Source organism: Castor canadensis, chromosome 2 (genome assembly GCF_047511655.1).
Source record: "Castor canadensis chromosome 2, mCasCan1.hap1v2, whole genome shotgun sequence".
NCBI lineage: Eukaryota > Metazoa > Chordata > Mammalia > Rodentia > Castoridae > Castor > Castor canadensis.
Genome location: NC_133387.1, coordinates 147852520 through 147869892, shown reverse-complemented (window position 1 = coordinate 147869892; position 17373 = coordinate 147852520). Strand labels below are relative to the sequence as shown.

At 48.3% G+C, this 17373-nt stretch overlaps 1 protein-coding gene across 2 annotated transcripts in view; it reads right to left on the bottom strand.

The window, feature by feature from the left end:
• Lipc (lipase C, hepatic type) overlaps positions 1-17373 on the bottom strand; it is a 147301-nt gene that overhangs the window by 8499 nt on the left and 121429 nt on the right. For both annotated transcript variants that reach the window (XM_074066061.1, XM_074066063.1), the window contains exons 6-8: positions 15124-15357; positions 12094-12336; positions 1440-1557 (exon numbers count right to left, since the gene is read on the bottom strand). In XM_074066061.1, coding sequence (XP_073922162.1) covers positions 1440-1557; positions 12094-12336; positions 15124-15357 — 595 coding nt within the window. The remainder of the gene's footprint in view (positions 1-1439; positions 1558-12093; positions 12337-15123; positions 15358-17373) is intronic.

Sequence of the window (17373 nt, the reverse complement as noted above, 5' to 3'; positions counted from 1 at the left end):
TCTTTTGGGCCAGGCTAACCTCACTCAGAATGATGTTCTCCAATTCCATCCATTTACCAGCGAATGATAACATTTCGTTCTTCTTCATGGCTGCATAGAATTCCATTGTGTATAGATACCACATTTTCTTGATCCACTCGTCAGTAGTGGGGCATCTTGGCTGTTTCCATAACTTGGCTATTGTGAATGAACAGTGTAGAGCAAGGTTTAAATGCAGACTTTGAGCTGAGGCTGAGCTTTACTCAGAATCTCCAAGCATTACAATATCCCAGTGTTGACACAGCAGCTAAACACCCTTGAGACCAGTTCCCTCCAGAGAGATGGTAGACATTGCAGAGGGGACGCTGGGTCTGGGGCCTGGCAGGTGGAGGGGGGCTCCCTGGTGTGGCTCCCTACAGTATGTTACTTAGTTACGAGCATCCTAAGGTAGGGTTGTTTCTACCTCCACAGCAGAGCACCAGTAGTATGTGCTGACCGACTGAATCAGTGTGACAACCAGGGACTCAAAGCTGGGGACACTCCTCAGGAAGCTAAGGCCATCCTGCCAGTGGGTGTAGGGCTACTGTCACTCCCCAGGGAGTCCTTGCAGAAAGTTGAGATGCTAGGAGAAATCAATTCACACATATTTTCTTTTCTTTTTGGTGGTGCTGGGATTTGAACTCAGAGCCTTGGGCTTGCTAGGCAGCTGCTCTACCACTTAAGGCATACCTCAGCCCTCTCTTGCTCTAGTTATTTTTCAGACAGTTATTTTTCATATTTACCTGGGCCAACCTGGATCACAATCCTCCTAACTATGCCTTCTGAGTAGCTAGCATGACAGGTGGCAGTTTGTCGAGATGAGTTCTCACTAACTTTTGCCTGGGTTGGCCTTGAACCATGGTCTTTCTTGAATAGCTGGGACTATAAGTATGAATCACTATACCTGGCCTACTCACATGCATTTTTTTAGCTGGCAAAGCTTAGGAGGTGTTGTGGTGAGGCGTTGTGAGGCTGCTGGTGTTGTAAGCAGGTGTTTAACAGGGGGAAGGACAGATGGGAGGGCTGGCACAGGCTGACTGAGATTGCAAAATTGTGCCAAGGTGAATGATACCAGTTTTATTTCTAGGCTGTGGTTTCCAGAGCTCACTGGAAAGGTGCACGGGGCCTTGTGAACACCTGCTCAACCCTCACAGCCTCTCCCTGCTGGCAGACATGGGTGGGAACACCTCTGACTGCCCTCTCTGCTCACAGGCTTTGGTCCCATCATGCATGCAGCCAGTGTTGTCAGCTACCAGTGGACTCTGTGAGCCCAGCGAGGGCTGCAAGGGTGGATGCCCCATTGGGCAGGATGTTTAGGGCAGCCATAATAGGAAAAGTGTCTAACCCGACCCCTGAAAACTAGAGTCCGTCCTGACCATGTCAGAAAAGCAAGCAGAGATGGGATGGCACCTTGTACTCACAGAGTGATGGGAATTCTCTGCATTTCCCCTTTGGTCCCAAGAAGTGACATGGCAAAAGTTGGCTCGACTGGCTTCTCAATTTGGTTGATGAATTGGATCTTGAACTGGTAATGATAAACTAGAAAGAGAGAGGGGGAGAGAGATTACACAGGAAAATTTAATTTAAACCCCTTCCTTGCCTCTTTTTTTTTTTTTTTTGAGACAGGATCTTACTGTGTATCCCAGGCTGGCATCAAACTCTCAAATTCATAATCCTCCTACCTCCATCTCCCAAGTGCTGGGATCACAGTCACATACCGCCAAGCCTGGCCAAAACCCCACATTTTTCAAAATGTAAACATGCAGATAGATAGATAGATAGCAATGCTTTCTTCCCCCTGAGAGGTGGGAATATGAATGCTTCTTTTCTTTTTTCTCCTTTTTCCTATATCCTAAAGATCCACACAGGACTTACATTATGTATATAAAATAATGATGATAAGGGGCTGGGGATGGAGCTCAGTGGTAGAGCACTTGCCTAGCATGTGTGAGGCCTTGGGTTTGATCTTCAGCACAACGCTTGCAAAAAAAAAAAATGACAAGTATTGTCCAAGTATTGCCATCTTTGGTGGCACAGTAAGGGAGCAGGATGTGTGGCATCCTCACTGAATTCTAGATGCAGGGCTCCCTTTGCTAAATCAAAGGACCTGTGCCCTTTAGAGACCTGGTAAAGGTGAAGAAGGACACCTGTCATTTTACACTTGTCTCTGTCTGTGGGGTCTACTTGGGTGTGGGGCAAAGCTTCAGCTAGGAAACAGGAGCCCTGGTGACTATATTCTGGGCAGCTCCTGGCAAGAAGCTTTGAAGGGTTTACATTTCCCACTGGAAACAAGAGATTCCAGTTCTAGAACAGGGGGTTTTCTGTCTCGTCAACTGTCCAGCTCGTCCTAAGATTGGGTTGTTGAGAGAGGGTAGTTTATTTCACTCTTCTTTATTTAACCCGGTCTGTATTTAAATTAAGAACAGCTTCTTAGAGCCAGGCCTGATTGAACAGTTCTTATTGTTGTAGTTACTCACACAGCAGTCCCTGATGAATAAAAAAACAGGCTCCCATAGGTGCCAGGACTCGCCCAAGGCCACACAGCCAATCTCCACCTATTGGAAGGCCCCAAAAGGGAGTTAGCCTGCATTGTCACACCCACCCAGCCATGGGGCTGTCTTCAAAACCACACTACCTCATTTCCAAACAGCTGCTCAGTGCTTGGACTTCTTTCTCTTTTCCTCTCCATATTTTCTCTCTAGGTGTTGGCAGTGCCCCGGCTCCTAGACTACAACAGATTAAAGATGGCACCTCAGCTCCATTTGCTAGAAGTCACTGCCCAAAGCCCTAGGTTGCCACTGATTGCAAGCCCATGTCCAGGACCATGGGAAGATGGGTGTCTGTCTTGGGCAAAAGGTGGGAGGTTTGGAGTACGGCCGCCATGTGTCTGCCTGTCTTAGTTTGCAATCCTAGCTACTCAGGAGGCAGAGATCAGGAGGATTGCAGTTTGAAGCCAGCCTGGGCAAATGTTGATAAGACTGTATCTCAAAAAAAAGTTCACAAAAATAGGGCTGGTGGAGTGGCTCAAGAGGAAGGACCTGAGTTCAAGCCCCAGTATCGCAAAAAAACTGACAGTTTCCTTGAAGATGACATATTAGGATGGAGCTACTTTGAGGATTTGAGACCCGTATTTTAAGTTTTGTTGTAGAAGAACTCATTTTGGAATGCTTAGCTCCTGGTAGGTAGCCCCTTGACTCTCCATCCCTCATGCCTATTTTGTGGAAATCTTCCCTCTCAGTAGCTGTTACAACAAGCTCAGCAGTGCTACTGCCGACCCCAGCTTCTGTCCTGGTAAGCCTGCAGTATGGGGTTTCTAGATGGCTTGCCAATCCTATGTTTTGGCACAAACCAATCTTCCCATTTGGATTTTGTGGTGGATTTGCTCATACATCTCCAGGTGATATCTCTTAGGTTTGTTTAAGGAGTTGTACTTGTGCACCAAGGTTTATTTATTTTGACAGCAAGTACCAAACACAGAGGGTTGATTAGTCAGCTAAGAGATTTCCGTGTGAGGGATGATCTAGCTGAGGTAGCACACAGCACAGTATCCTGAAGATAACAAATGCTCAAGTTCTCCTGCCTGGAATGAGTTAGCTTGATGGCCTCAGGACATCAAAAAGGGCTGCAGGTGAAGCCAGGTGCTGGTGGCTCAACACTGTAGTTCCATGGCAGGCTGAGACTGGGAGGATCTCGGTTCCAGAGACCCCAACCAATAGCTGGGCACAATGGTGTGTGTGACTGTTATCCCAAGCTATGGCAGGAAGTATAAAATAGGAGGGTCTTAGTATAGGCTGGCCTAGGCCAAAAGCCTGTTGATACCAAAATAACCACAGAAAAAAAGGACTGAAGGTATGGCCCAAGCAGTAGGGTGCCTGGCTAGCAAGCCTGAGGCCCTGTGGTCAAACCCTAGTACTGCAAAACACAAAAAAGGCTGTGGATGAGAAATAAAACAAGAGCTCTAAGCCTAAGTCCACATCCAGGAAGGTCCCTAAGCCTTTAGGTGTCAGCAGCATGGAGAGGGAGCATGGTTGCATCCCAGAAGCTCTGTAGAGGTCAAACACTAGTTGGGAGTTTGTCAAGGAAACCCTGTAACAAGTGGACAGTGTTGTAAGTTGAAAGTTGAATTGAGACAAAAAGGAGACCCAGGCTGCAGGTAGAGGGTGGACAAGGCAAGGAGGGAGGACCGGCCTGGCTTGGATGGACCTCCTCCCAAGGAGGCAGGCCATCTTCCAGAGCACTTGACGGTCACCCAGAGCAACTGATTTTCCACTCAGTTTTACATTACGTGCGATAATTGCAATCCTACTGTGTGCTCATCCTAGCACTACTAGGAATGAATGAGAAAATTGCACTGGCAGTGAGCATGAGAACGACACGGGCTACTGTTTTTTGCTGGATGCCTTGCGTCTGTCATCTGGTTTAACCCTCATGACAATTGATACTGTTACCTTCTCATTTTAGAGAAGAGAAGAACTTAAGCAACTTTTTTAGAGGGTGGGTGACGGTACTAGGGTTTGAACACAGGGCCTCACGCTTGCTAGGCAAGTGCTCTACCACTTGAGTCATACCCTAAGTCCTTTTCTTTAGGTCATTTTTCAGATTGGGACCCATACTTTTTGCCTGGTGCCAGCCTTGGACTGCAATCCTCCTACCTGTGCCTCCCAGGATCTGGGATTACAGGCATGAGAGACTGTTCCCAGCTTGAGGTTAGGTGACTTTTTGAGGACCAGTAAGTAGCCTAACTGGGATGTGAGTCAACACAGCTTGGTTCTAGACTCTGAGCTTTTAAATGTTTACACCCAGGACCAATAAGGTTATAAAATCCTAAGGAAAAAGTTGAAATATGAAAGATTTAAATTTAAAAATGTCATAACAATTATTTTTTTAAAACTAAATCAGAAACACCCTAAATATTCAGAAATAGAAGAATGACTACGGAGTGATAAGGAAAATTCTTTTCTTTGGGATGGTCAGGATATTATCATGCTGTCCAGGTTGGCCTGGAACTCCTGGGATCAAGTGAGCTCCCCACCCCAGCCTCACGAGTAGCTGGGACTACAGGCGTGGGCGCCCTGTCTGGCTAATAATAGCAATTCTGATGACTGCCATTTAGTGCTTTTCTATGTCACGGGCTCTGAGCTAATGGTCACATGGTCATCACATCTCTCCGTACATAGCTGTAGGAGATTTTACTTCATCTTCCCTCTGCAACATTGTATAAAGGAAGAAGCAGAGTCTCAAAGTCACTTGGCCACTGTCATGTGTCTGCTAAGTGGGGAAGCTGCAATCAGAAGTTAGTCAGCTGATCCCTGCTTCAGCCATGGGATTTACTCTTACGAAGCCATGAAACCATGTTTTTGGAGTGAGTTCAATGCTTATAAAAGAAGGAAAAAAGAAAAAAAAAACTAAACTGGATATGAACTTGCATATCTAGTAGGAGACAAACTCTTATAAAACAGAGAGCACAGAAGTAGGGAGTTCACAGAAATGCTAGCAGTGCACAGCTCTGGAGGGGTCAGAGGGGCAATTTTGTTCTCTGCTTTTCCGCAAGATCCATGCCTTCTCAAATAAGGATGCATTTGATTTAAAACGAAAACCAGTACACTAGAAGCAGCAGTGTCTCGGCCTTGGAGGAACTTGCAGCTGGAAGGCCGAGTAGCTCTCGGGAACCACACCTTGGGCCCTGGCTCATGTCCTGACCCTGGAGGCAGTCTGGGGTCTCATTACTGCTGGTATCTCCACGAGTTCACAGCACCCAAGGCATCATTGGGCGTCCAGGGGGTGCTCAGCGGACACAAAGGACCCACCCTGCATTAAAGACCCTCCCTGTGAATTGTGGATAGAAAGAATGATAAAACAGCTTCTTGTTTTGTTTCGGGGCTTTTTTTTGGTGGTGGTGGTACTGAGATTTGAACTCAGGACTTCATGCTTGCAAACCAGGTACTCTACTGCTTGAGCCCTTTTGCTTTGGTGTTTTTGGAGATAGGGTCTCACTTTTTGCCCAGACTGGCCTGGATCACCATTCTTCTATTTTACTCTTCCTTCTGTAGCTTAGGACGACAAGCATAAGCAACCATGCCTGGGTATTGGTTGAGATGGGGTTTCAAGAACTTTTTGCCTGGGCTGGCCTGGATCTGTGATCCTCCTGATCTTAGATTCCTAAGTAGCAAGGGTCACAGTTATGAACCCCCATGCAGGCTAACAGTTTCCTTCCAATTGTTGAGCTCCTTCTATGTTACATGCTGAGTGTTTTACATACTTCATTTTTGGTCCTCATAATGAAACTGGTTATTGTAATACACTGGCGGTCTCCTTTTGCTACCTCTACCCCTGGCATCCTGTTTACTCTCTGCCCTCCTCTGCCTGGTTCAGAGCCCCAGGCTGTGGCTCTCAGATGTGGCTCCTGTGCTCCCCTGGTGATTGCTTTCTGGCTAGCTTTGGCTTCTGGTGAGGCACTCGCAGGAGATCAGGGCAGAGGAGATAAATCAGGGCATCTTGCTCCCTCCTGCTCTGGGGGCTGCCTGTGCAGCAGCACTGCCCCTCTTCCCTGCTTGCTTGCGGTCACCTTGAGGTGGTCCCTTCCTCAGCTCCTTCCTGCTGACATTAGATTCGGGGTACAGTTCCGGCCCTTGTTGGTTTCCTCACCACTGCTCTTGCTCTGCAAAAGTCCCAGGAGCTGTCTTCCACTGATCCAGGAGAGTGGGAGCCTGTTTTCTGCTGAGATTTACACTGAAAAGATGCTAATGATCCTGGTGAATTACAGACAGGAAGCTCTGGGAGAGAAGCTTTTGTTTTTCTCTTGGTGGTACCAGAGTTTGAACTGAGGGCCTTGAATTTGCTAGGCAGGTGCTCTACAACTTGAGCTACTCTGCAGCCCTTTTTGCTCAGGTTATTTTGGAGATAGGGTTTCTCTTTTGGTCCACGATCCTCTAATTTATGTTTCCTGCCATAGCTGGGATGACAGATGTGCCACAGTGCCCAGATTTTCCTGTTGAGACAGGGTCTCACAAACTTTGTGCCTGAGCTAGCCTGGAACCATGATCTTCTCAATCTGAGCCTTCTGTGTAGCCACTGGTGCCCAGCTGACTGTCACTTATTTTGAGGAATCTTGATATAAAATAATTTTTTTCAACATGAAAAGGACTTTCATACTAAGAACAAATTATTTATTCTTATTTGGATGTGTGTAAGCAATTTTTCTTTAAAAAAATAATTTTCTATCCCCCCACTACCTCCTCCTGCCAAAATGACGCTATTATAAAGATTAAGGAAAAAAGAATGAGTGATTTTGCTCACTTATCTTATGACTTGTTTAATTGGGATTTAAAAAGTGATTTGGGGAAAATGTTTTTGAGCCTCTGACTGCAGAGTCATGTACAGTACATGCTCGGGTTCTGGCAGGAGAAATTATTTCAGGTCTTAAAGATGAAAGGCATGAAAGCGCCCATTGACCCTGAAGGAGATCAGGTGACTCCATCCACAGCAGAAATGGGGCCAGATTGTCCTCACTGGGAAAAATCCTGGATTCTAATCCAGCGTGACCCTTGCCAGCGCCATTGAATTAAAAAAAAAATTCAATTTCTTTTAACCTGATTTGTGAGCATCGGGTTATGAAAATTATGAAAAGAGAATGTTTTATTTCTTTCTTTCTTTTCTTACTCTGTGAATCATTCTGAGAGATCTTATGATCTTCTTTGCATCATCAAAAAGGGCTTTTTCTGCCTCCATGTGTGGATTTTCCCTCACTAAGATGGAGGAATGAGAGCTTATGTTTTCTTGATTCATTGAGGCTTGCTTCTTTGACTTCAAATACTACTAATGTCCTGACGCTGAAGGTCATGGGACGGAGGGCCCCAGGCTGGTGTGGTTGAGAAAGTTGCATTGGACAAGAGGAAGCCAGTGCTGAGGGCTGGAGGTGTTGTCCCAGAGCAGGTGCAAGCCATGGAGAGCGAGGCAAGGTGTTTGTAAGCATCTGCTGGTCTTTATGCCGAGACCACACTTGACTCTAACAGCACAGTGCCATATGCGTGTTGCCCGGATGCTACAAGATTGTCTGACCCTTTACAGGCAGTTTGTTGGTTTGCTGTTGACTGTCAGGGGTGGAGGGGTGTGTTTGTGTGTGTGTGTGTGTGTGTCCTGAGGAGTGTTGCGCTCAATGGCTTCTGTGGCCCACTTTTTGTGCTGTGAGTTCTTCATGCCGAATGGTAGTAAGATTTCTTAACTGAAAGACAGAGCTCAGGGTTTGAGTTCTGTCTGCCCCCTCTCTACTCAACACCCTGTGGTCTTGAGCAAGCAGAGCCTCTCTGGACCTCAATTTCCTCTTCTGTGAAATGGGGCTGACAAACTTTCACACAGAGCTGTTGTGAAGATGGGAGGAATGTCCATATAAAAGTGCCCGCTTTCTGGAAGGTGTTAATCGTGTTGCCTGCTCCCTCCCTCTGTGCTAGACAGAGCAGGTGAGGTTTTGATACCCACCAGAAGAACCCAGGTTTAGGGGCTCATCCTCACTCCTCACTTTGTGAGAGAAAAAAAATGGAGGCCCACATAGGTTTTGTCATTTTTGCCAACAATGATTGGCATCAAAGCTGAGATTCTTGATACTCTTTATCCAAGTCCCAAGTTTCTCACTGTTTCTTCTGGAACTCTCCCTGGAAGTCAGTGAAAACCTTCCAAAAAAGTAACAGAATCCCCAAGAGGAAGTTTGGCTTGTTACTTCACTGACATCGTGCTCTTGTCAGGTGGACAAGAGCACAGGAGCAAGTCCCCAGCTGGATGAGGCTCAGTGCACCAGGATGAAGTGCAGGCAACAGGAGCCCAGAAAGAACTCAGGAGAGCCTGAAAGAGGCAGTGCAGAAGAAGAGAGGACACTACTGGAAAGCGTCAGGAGTGTGAGGTCATTGAGCAACTGGGCCTCGGTCCTACACTTTGGAGCAAGGGCTGGAAACCAGACTAGCTGCTATTAAAAACTATGTTTGCCACTCACAAATGGTGTGGCCTGGAAGGAGATTTAACCTCTTCGGATCTCAATGTGTTAACGGGAAAATTTCTTTCTCTCTCTCTTTCAATCTGTCTCTCTCTGTCTCTGTTTCTCCCAGTTGCTGTGACAACACATCCACCATGGTGCCTGGGCAAATTGCCCTCCTCCCTAGCTCTGTAAGTGTCCTCCACCCAGTAACCTGATCAACTGCCCTAAGGCTGACATTACTTGCTAAGTAGGACTTGCTCAGTATAGATCAGTTTCCTTCCCTATTTCTTCAAAAACGTCCTCCCAAACTGGCAAGGCTTCCTCCTGAGAGAATGAGAATGGAAGGGGGCGATAAATTGCCTCACTTGCTGCTGTTCCCAACTCTCTCTTGTGTACATCTGTAGGAAAATAGATCCTTTGATGGTTTTGTGGAAATTTCTTGGGAGCCAGAGGAACCCTGGCCAAGTTAGTCATCTGTGTGAAACTACAATCAGGAGGCGATGTTTATCTTGCCCAAGCAGCCCCTGCTCTAAAATATATAGTACAATTAGTTGTCCTTAAAAAATAAGGCTTCTCTGCACACCAGGGTTGGGCAAGTCTGCTCTTTGAAGGATCTCTATGTATTCATCAAAATGCTGCCGTGGCCAGTGAAATAGGTTTGTTGGCCCACGGCAGAGATGATCATGGCTGTGATGGGTGGAGCGTGGTGCAGTTTTGTGACCTGGATTAAAGACTTTGCACCAGAACCCGCAACAGAACTTTTTGCAGGGAGGGCCACGCTTTATTTCTGGGATCTCTGAGACAGCAGCTACATATTTGAGCCCTGGAAAGGGGACTAGTATGAGGAACAGAATTTTTGGTTTTCTTTAAAGTATTTGAATCTGGATTTAAATAGCCACATATGGTTAGTGGCTACCGTAACTGGACAGCTGAGCATCACACAGATGGCAGTGTCGCCTGAACGGCTGCTTCCAAACAGGCAAGCCTCACAGGACATCATTTCCAGGCTGCCCAGAGTGACCTGATGGAGCCTTGGACTCGCTGCTCCCACATGAGGGAGAACTAGGTGTGGTAGATGGGGACTTTGCTCACGGGAAGGCTGAAGAACTGGGGGACTTCCAGGAGCAGGAATGAGGAGGGCACGGTGTGGCCCCAGTTCTGCACAGGAACCTGCAGAGGTCTGGGCTTCACTTCCTGACAAATTTTAGGCAGTCCTGCCAAGTGGCCTCCACATCACTTGCCAGGTAGGTACTGTCCTTGCTGGATGTCCCTGGACTAAAGAGACACAAAAGTTTCCAAGGGACTCTCTGTCTGTTGGTCTCCACTGAGTCCCTGAGGAAGGTTCTACTTAGAGGAACCATGGGTGTGCACACTGCTATGGCAGCTGGTGGGTGAGATAAGGTGTAAGAAGGGTGCTTGTAAGGTCACACAGCAGCAGGTGTTGGTTGGGCCCCTACCAGCTGGGCAGTGCTTTCTGCTGTTATATCCTGTTTCCTTCTCGTGATACTTGGGTCTCCCCTCACCTCTGAGCCCCCAGGAGATGTCCTTGGGTTGAACCAGGCCTCTCCTTTCACATAAAGTCCCCAGTTCAGCTCTGGAAGGTGAAAAATGACCTCATTTCTTTCCCCCGACCTCTCCTGTGCTCCTGCCTCTCCCAAAGACAGATCACCGACAGCTTCCTGGGGTAAAAATGACTCAACTCCTTGTTGGGAGGCCTAAATGGTGGCACTGCCAAGGACTCGCTCAGTGTTCCTGGGCAAATGATTTGCCTTGTGTAGGCCTTGGTTTCCCCATCTGTAAAATGGTGGACTGAACAGTGCCTCGAGGAGCTGGCATTCCATTATTAAAACAGATCCAATGAAATGTGATTATCCAAGAGCCAGGCTTAATCACTTCAGGCAGAAGAGTAGCTCTTTAACCCAAATAGTCTCTAATTGGCTGCCTGAAGCAAGAGGCCTTCCAAATTCCTTCTTCTGGAGGCTGCCTCCTCCAACCCTAAGGGCCAGGCTGGGGAAGGGACCCCTGACTCCAGATTGAGAAAGTTGCACCCTCACACCAGCAGTCTCTGTCATTCTTAGGCTTGCTTGGCTCTCAGCAGAGAAATCTGACTGATAACCAGATTTCAGATAAACAGATAAATTGAGTCTCCTGGGGCCTTGAACTTGTGAGGAGGGTTACAAAGCAGCACTGGGAGGGTCCCCTTCCAGTACCCCCTACTCCACCAGCCATGTGACTGTGGCACTCCACCCAAGTTCCACTTTCCTCCTGTTTAGAAAGAGGGCCTAGCCAGTCCTGCCAGCCTCACTTGGCTGCTGTGAGAACCCCAAGGAATGGAACACTCTCTACTGTTGTGTAAAACGCTGTGCAGGAATCAAGCAGTGGCGATGGTCTGTTCACATTCCCTAGACAGTTACAGTGGAACAGCACAGCACCAGGGGCCTCCTTCCAGTCCCTGTCCCCATCCCCAGGGGACAGTGTGAAGCTGTAAGATGCAACATCACCCCGAGCAGAAATGTGGGCTGGCTCCCTCCAGGAGGATTCAGGCCTCAGTGGGGCATTTCTTTGCTGGCTTTGGCCTAGGACAAGGTCATAGCCCTTTCTCCCAACTCCTGATCACACAGAGATTGTCAGGGGCTGGCTTTCTGCCCTGAAGCAAAGGATGTGGCTGGGAAACAGTAGCAGGTACCTCTCATCTGGGAAAGGGTCTCTGCAGGACCACAGTGTCCTCTAAGACTGGTGAGTCATACTTTAGAGCTGAAACCTGAAGCTGCATGGGCAGCCAGGCACCCTGTGTTTTCATGGGGGCTGAGAATGGAGATGGAAGAGCAGGGTTCTAGTCTGGGTTTGGGGTCTCCAAGTCCCCAGACAATGAGAGCTGGTGGTCCAGATAACCTCTAGAGCATCTAGTGCTCTAGGGGACCATGAAAATAGAGAGTGGGCTGATTATTCCAGAATTTAGCAAAACTCCTCTTCCTGCCAAGGGCAGGAGGAAAGGAGAAAGGTGGGCGCATTGCTGCCTGGAGCCTGTGTAGCCTTGGAAACCCCAGGCCAGCTTAGCTGAGCTCCTGAGCCCTGCAGATAGGGGACCCAGGCTGCCCTCCGGCGCTCACCTTTGAAGGGGGCCTGCGCCCGGGTGACGAGGAAGAGCTGCCTGCTCTTGCTGTGCGGCTGCTGGTGGACGTGGTAGCCCAGCGTGTTGCAGCGGCCCTTCTTGCAGCTGAGGCACAGGCCCTGGCTGAAGCTGTCCATGTCGCTGCACTGGTAGCCCGTGCTCGGCATGTGCTCATGCAGCAAGGAGTCGATGAAGAGGTGCACCGACCGCTCGTGGGCACATTTTATGGTCTGGGTGATGGCTGGAACACAGGGCAAGAAAGACTTTATCACTCCTGAATCCCAAGTGCCCTTAGCTCAAAGGATCCTCTTGTTTCTCAGGCCACAGCAGATTAGTGGCAGCACATTGGGGAGGGGAGGTCAGGGTGGGATTGATGAGGTTGCCACCCCCCCCACACACAGCAGGGAGAGGTAACAACTGACCAAAACACTGAAGTAGACTCCTCTCGGTGATTTACAGGGTATTTTTAGGGCATCTTTAGGGCATATTTTAGGGGAAAACTCTAGGCACGGCTGGGGTCTGAGGGTTCCCTTCTGTGACAGTGTGGTGTAGGAGATGTTTTCATAGGCACCCCACATCACTAGGGAAAAGTCAAACTATTTTAGAAAGCAGACACTCTTGGGAAAATATCCGAAGGAATGAAGTCAGCATAAAGTTGACACCCCTGTACACCCACGTTTTTATCACAGCATTGCTCACAATAGCCAAGCTACGGAGTCACCTAGGTGCCTATCGACCAGTGAATGGGTAAAGAAAATGGGGAGTATATACACAGTGGAGTGTTATTCAGCCATGAGGAAGAGCAAAATGGTCACTTGCAGGAGAATGGATAGAACTGGAGATCGTCACATAAGCGAGATAAGCCAAGCTCAGAAAGACAAATACCACGTTTTCACTCATATACAAAATCCAACCTAAAAACCAAAACATATGTCATGACTATAAAAGGGAGATTGTTTGGGGAGGGGGAACAAGTGGGAAGGGAAGAGGGAAAAGGGTGGGAGGATGAATATGATCGAAGTACATTATATGTGTGTGTGTGCGCGCGCGTGTGCATGTGTGTATGAAAACAGCACAGTGAAACCCACTAATAAACACTGTTGAGTGAGGAGGGAGTTATGAAAGAGCAACACAGACAGGATAAATCTGATCGACATGCATGTTGTAAATAGCACAATGAAACTCCTTTGTACAGTTAATTTATGCTAATAATTTTTTGTTTAAGGAAAACAGAGTATCCTGAAATGGTTAAAAAAAAATGCTCCAGTGTGTGCTGAGGCCTGGAGGGGGAGTAGGCTGATCAGGTGTGTGGGTTACCTCCTTTCTTACCAAAACTAGACCCGTGAGGCACTCACGTGGCAAATGGCCTGGAACAAGCTGAGCCCTGTCCCAGCATGTCCACCTCATGTCCAAAGGCCCTACTGCACCCCAGGTAACAGGCTGAGTCCACAAGGGCACTGGATTTAAGACAGGCTTCAGGTATTAAGTCTGAACAGGCCCAATCCAAACAAGCCTCCTTAACAGGTTTATCTACTGTGAATTTTGACCTTCTTTAAAAAACAAAAAACAAAGCCCCTCCAAATCTTAACCTGATTTCTAGTAAGTTATTCTCAAGGAAGGTTAAAGACCCACCACAAAACCTGTAAAACACCTAATGCAAAAGTTGAGCACAGGAAACTGTCTAAAGTCACTTCTTCAAGTGCTGTAAGGCTGAATGCCAGGATCAGTCATCTCAGTTCTTGGTGGCAGTGGTGCGTTTAATGAACGCCTGGGAGGCAGGTCTGTGCTGTGTGCTGGACACTCACCCATTTTGCCCACACTGCCCTGCAGAGCCTGGAGGCAGCTGCTATACTGAGCTCATGCAGCCAGGACAGGAGAGGGTGCCAGGCCACTATCACGTTACCTTCTGTTCATGCATGGCTGGGAGAGCTCCTCCTTAAACCAGGAGTGAAGAAAACTGAGCCTCCCCCCTCTCCCCCCGCCCCCCGCCAAGGTCAGGTAAGTCAAATGCAAACACTGGGCTACACCACTCTGAAGTGTAGACAGAAGAACACATGGCGGCCACGGGTCAGGGATGTGTTTACCAGGCAAGCATTTTTCTGAACACCATCCTGGGGTCTGTGTGGATTTGAAAGGAGGACTGGGCGATCAGCTGGGAATGGCTGTGACCTGAGAGGTGGTAACCCAGGAAAGATGGAAGCGAAGACAAGTGGACATTCCCAAAGGTTCTCAGGAGGGCGTGGGCGGGAGGAAGGCTGGGCATCCCTCCAAAATGAGATAATGTGAAGCATGAAGGTCACTGTGATACGGAGAGGCAAGAGTGGTGACGTAATCCCCAAAGACCGTGTGCTCAGCTGAGTTTTGGGTGATTTGAGAGAGAAGGTGACGTCATGCTTTGGAACAGAGAAATCTGGGAGGCCCATGGAAGCACTTGTGTTCCTTCATCCTGTGCGGTTTTCCGTGTGCATGTTAGTGTCTGGGTTTTGGGGTTTGACAGGGAAGAGGGATCCCTACCCAGCTCATAACACATCCAGACTCTGCCTTGAGGATGGATGAAAGGACAGATTTGCAGCTGAACTTGACATTGGAGGAACCAATCAGCTGTGGATCAGGCTGATTGAGCCTCATGGGGGTGGGAGAAGAGTTATTCCCACTTTCTTGAGAACTAGGATGAAGAAGCCATCTCCTATAAAGTGGATCCTGGTTGGGCTCAGAACAGAGGGAACCTCCCTCCTCCCAGTGAGGAAACTTCCAGCAACCACCAGCATCAGGACTCAACTTTCAAAAGGGCCGGGGTCCCTGGAGCAGCTTGGCTTGGGCGCCCTGGGCAAGGGAGAGAGGTGACAGGTCCTGATACTTCTCCTCTGCCTGGGGTCCATCAGCCCTTCCTCGCTCCCAGAAGCCCTCCCTCTGAGAGGCCTTGGTGACCAAACCCCTGACCTGGACTCTTGCAGAACCAGCAGTTGGTAGGTGGCAGAGGGCCCATAGGGTGTGGGAAGCAGGCCCTTGGCCATGACTTCTTTCTCACCGTGTAAGCCGTGCTGTGCAATGTGTTTGTAGAGCTCTAGGAAATGGCAGCCGGGCTGGAAGGAGCCCCCATTGGGGTAGAAGTCATAGTGCCCTACTGGCTGTTTGATGCCCACACTCAGGCCCATGTGCTCCCTCGTAAACGTGTGAATGGCGTCCACGAAGTCTGCATCATCTGGAGAAAGACGGTCGCTGGGGGTCGTTCCCTCGAACAAAGGGCCGGCTGCATCCAGTCCTTGAAGGGAAAGCCAGGGAAGGGTCAGGTGGCCCCCTTTTAACTATTTAATTCTAGTACACATTTATTAAGATGAGAACCCTAGGGCTAATCCTCTAGAACACCTTACCATAACCATTTGCAATAAAACCCCTGTAATTCATAATGCTGACTATTAAAAACAGGTCAGGTGTTAGCTAGGAGGGGGGAAGGGGTTTGCATAGACAATCCACTGGTGGGGTATGGTTATGAGGAGTCAGGTATTGTGACTCATGCCTTTAATCCCAGCTATTTAGGAGGCTGGGATTGGGAGAATAGAGGCTCAAGGTCAGCTGGGCAGAGGTTAGTGAGACCCGCATCTCAACAAATAAGCTGGACATGGTGGCTCAAGTCAATAATCCCAGCTATGCAGAAAGTATACATAGGAGGATGGAGGTTCAGGCTGGCCCAGGCAAAGGTGCAAGACCATTCCTGAAAATAACCAAAGTGAAAAAGAGCTGGAGGTACAGCTCAAGTGACAGAGCACTTCCCTAGCTAGGAACCCCTGAGGTTCAAACCCCAGAATGGGGAGGGGAGAAAAAAAGAAAGAAAAAGAAAAAAGATTATGCGTGAATGCTTGATTTATTTAAATCAATCAACTTTAAGTACCTCTCCAGCTTTCAATAGCATCTATTTGCATAAGAAGCCCCAATGTGCTCATTATAACCTATCCATCACAGAAAGAATTTATTTGCCTGCGTGTTGTCAGTAATTTCCCTAAACAAGCTGGCTTTTTTCCTGCACCAATAACATTTCACTGGAAGGTCCAGCACAGCCTTAGGACATCACTGTTCCAAGATGAAATGTCGTGAGCAAATTGGGCAGCTTAAGGTTCTGGACCTTGAGTGACAGATGTGTTGCCTGAGACAAGTGGCAGTTCCTGGCGGGTGACTAGGCCAGTGGTCATGCACTAAAGGGTTTTCTTGCCTTTCCTCCTTTGTCTTCTCTGGAGGACCCTTTGGTGCCATCAGCCTGGCTACCATCAGCCTGGCTGCCATCTCCCTGGGGGTAGGAGACAGGAAGTAGCCGTGAGCTGTGAGCTCACCTGTTCTCCAGCTCCACTGCAGCCTTAATTGACCCCTATCCCCCAGATGACAACAGGCTAAAGAGCCCTCCCTGGCTCTGGTGTGGGTGGCCTGGTTAATAATCTCTGATGTGACCAGAAACACCAGTCACACGGAGAGGGCGGAGAGGGCGGGTGCAGGCCTGAGGCTGCCTGGCTGACTTCTGACTGAGCCTCCGGCCTGCTCCCTAAGTGGGGCCTGACTGCCTTTGTGGAAACTTGAGGGTCAAGTCAGCAGGGGCCAGAGGGTTGGAGTGGCCCCGCCTCCTGTTACCAGCAAGATGAGGGAAAATTAAAAAAAAAAAAAAAAAGAGATGAGTCATTACTATGAGTTCTCAGAATGACAAATTACTCCGTTTCAATGTCGCCCATCATCCGACCCTTTTTCACTTTAAAATAAATACCTTTTTTTCCCCTTTGAGGCAGGAGTAGTGGGGTTTAAACTAAGGGTCTTGTGCTTGCTAGGCAGGTGCTCGACCATTTGAGCCACACCAATAGTCCTAAATTTTTTTTTTTTTTTTTTTTGGTGAAGGAATGTTAGCAGTACAAAGTAGTCATTCTTAAAAGTGTTCTTACTTGATAAATGAAAATGTCACAACAGGTCTATGCTTTTCATCTCAGATGTTCTTTGTTCTAGCCTGCTGGGTCTTGAAGGATAAGTAGGAGTTTGGTAGATAGGAAGGAGGGCTAAATTGTGGGCATACTTGCAAAGCCCAAAGGCACAAGAGGCCATGGTATATTCATAAAGTGGAGATAAGTCTGGTGTTGTTGAAGCTCAGAACTATGGGAAGGGGGTGACAGGAGTAAAGCTGTGGCCCTCAGGGGACACTACACCAAGAAGGTGTCCGTGCCCCATAGGAATCAGTGGATCTCAGAGATTTTGCTGGGGAACAATCTGACCAAGTGTGCTGCGTCTGGAAGCCAATTCTAGGGCA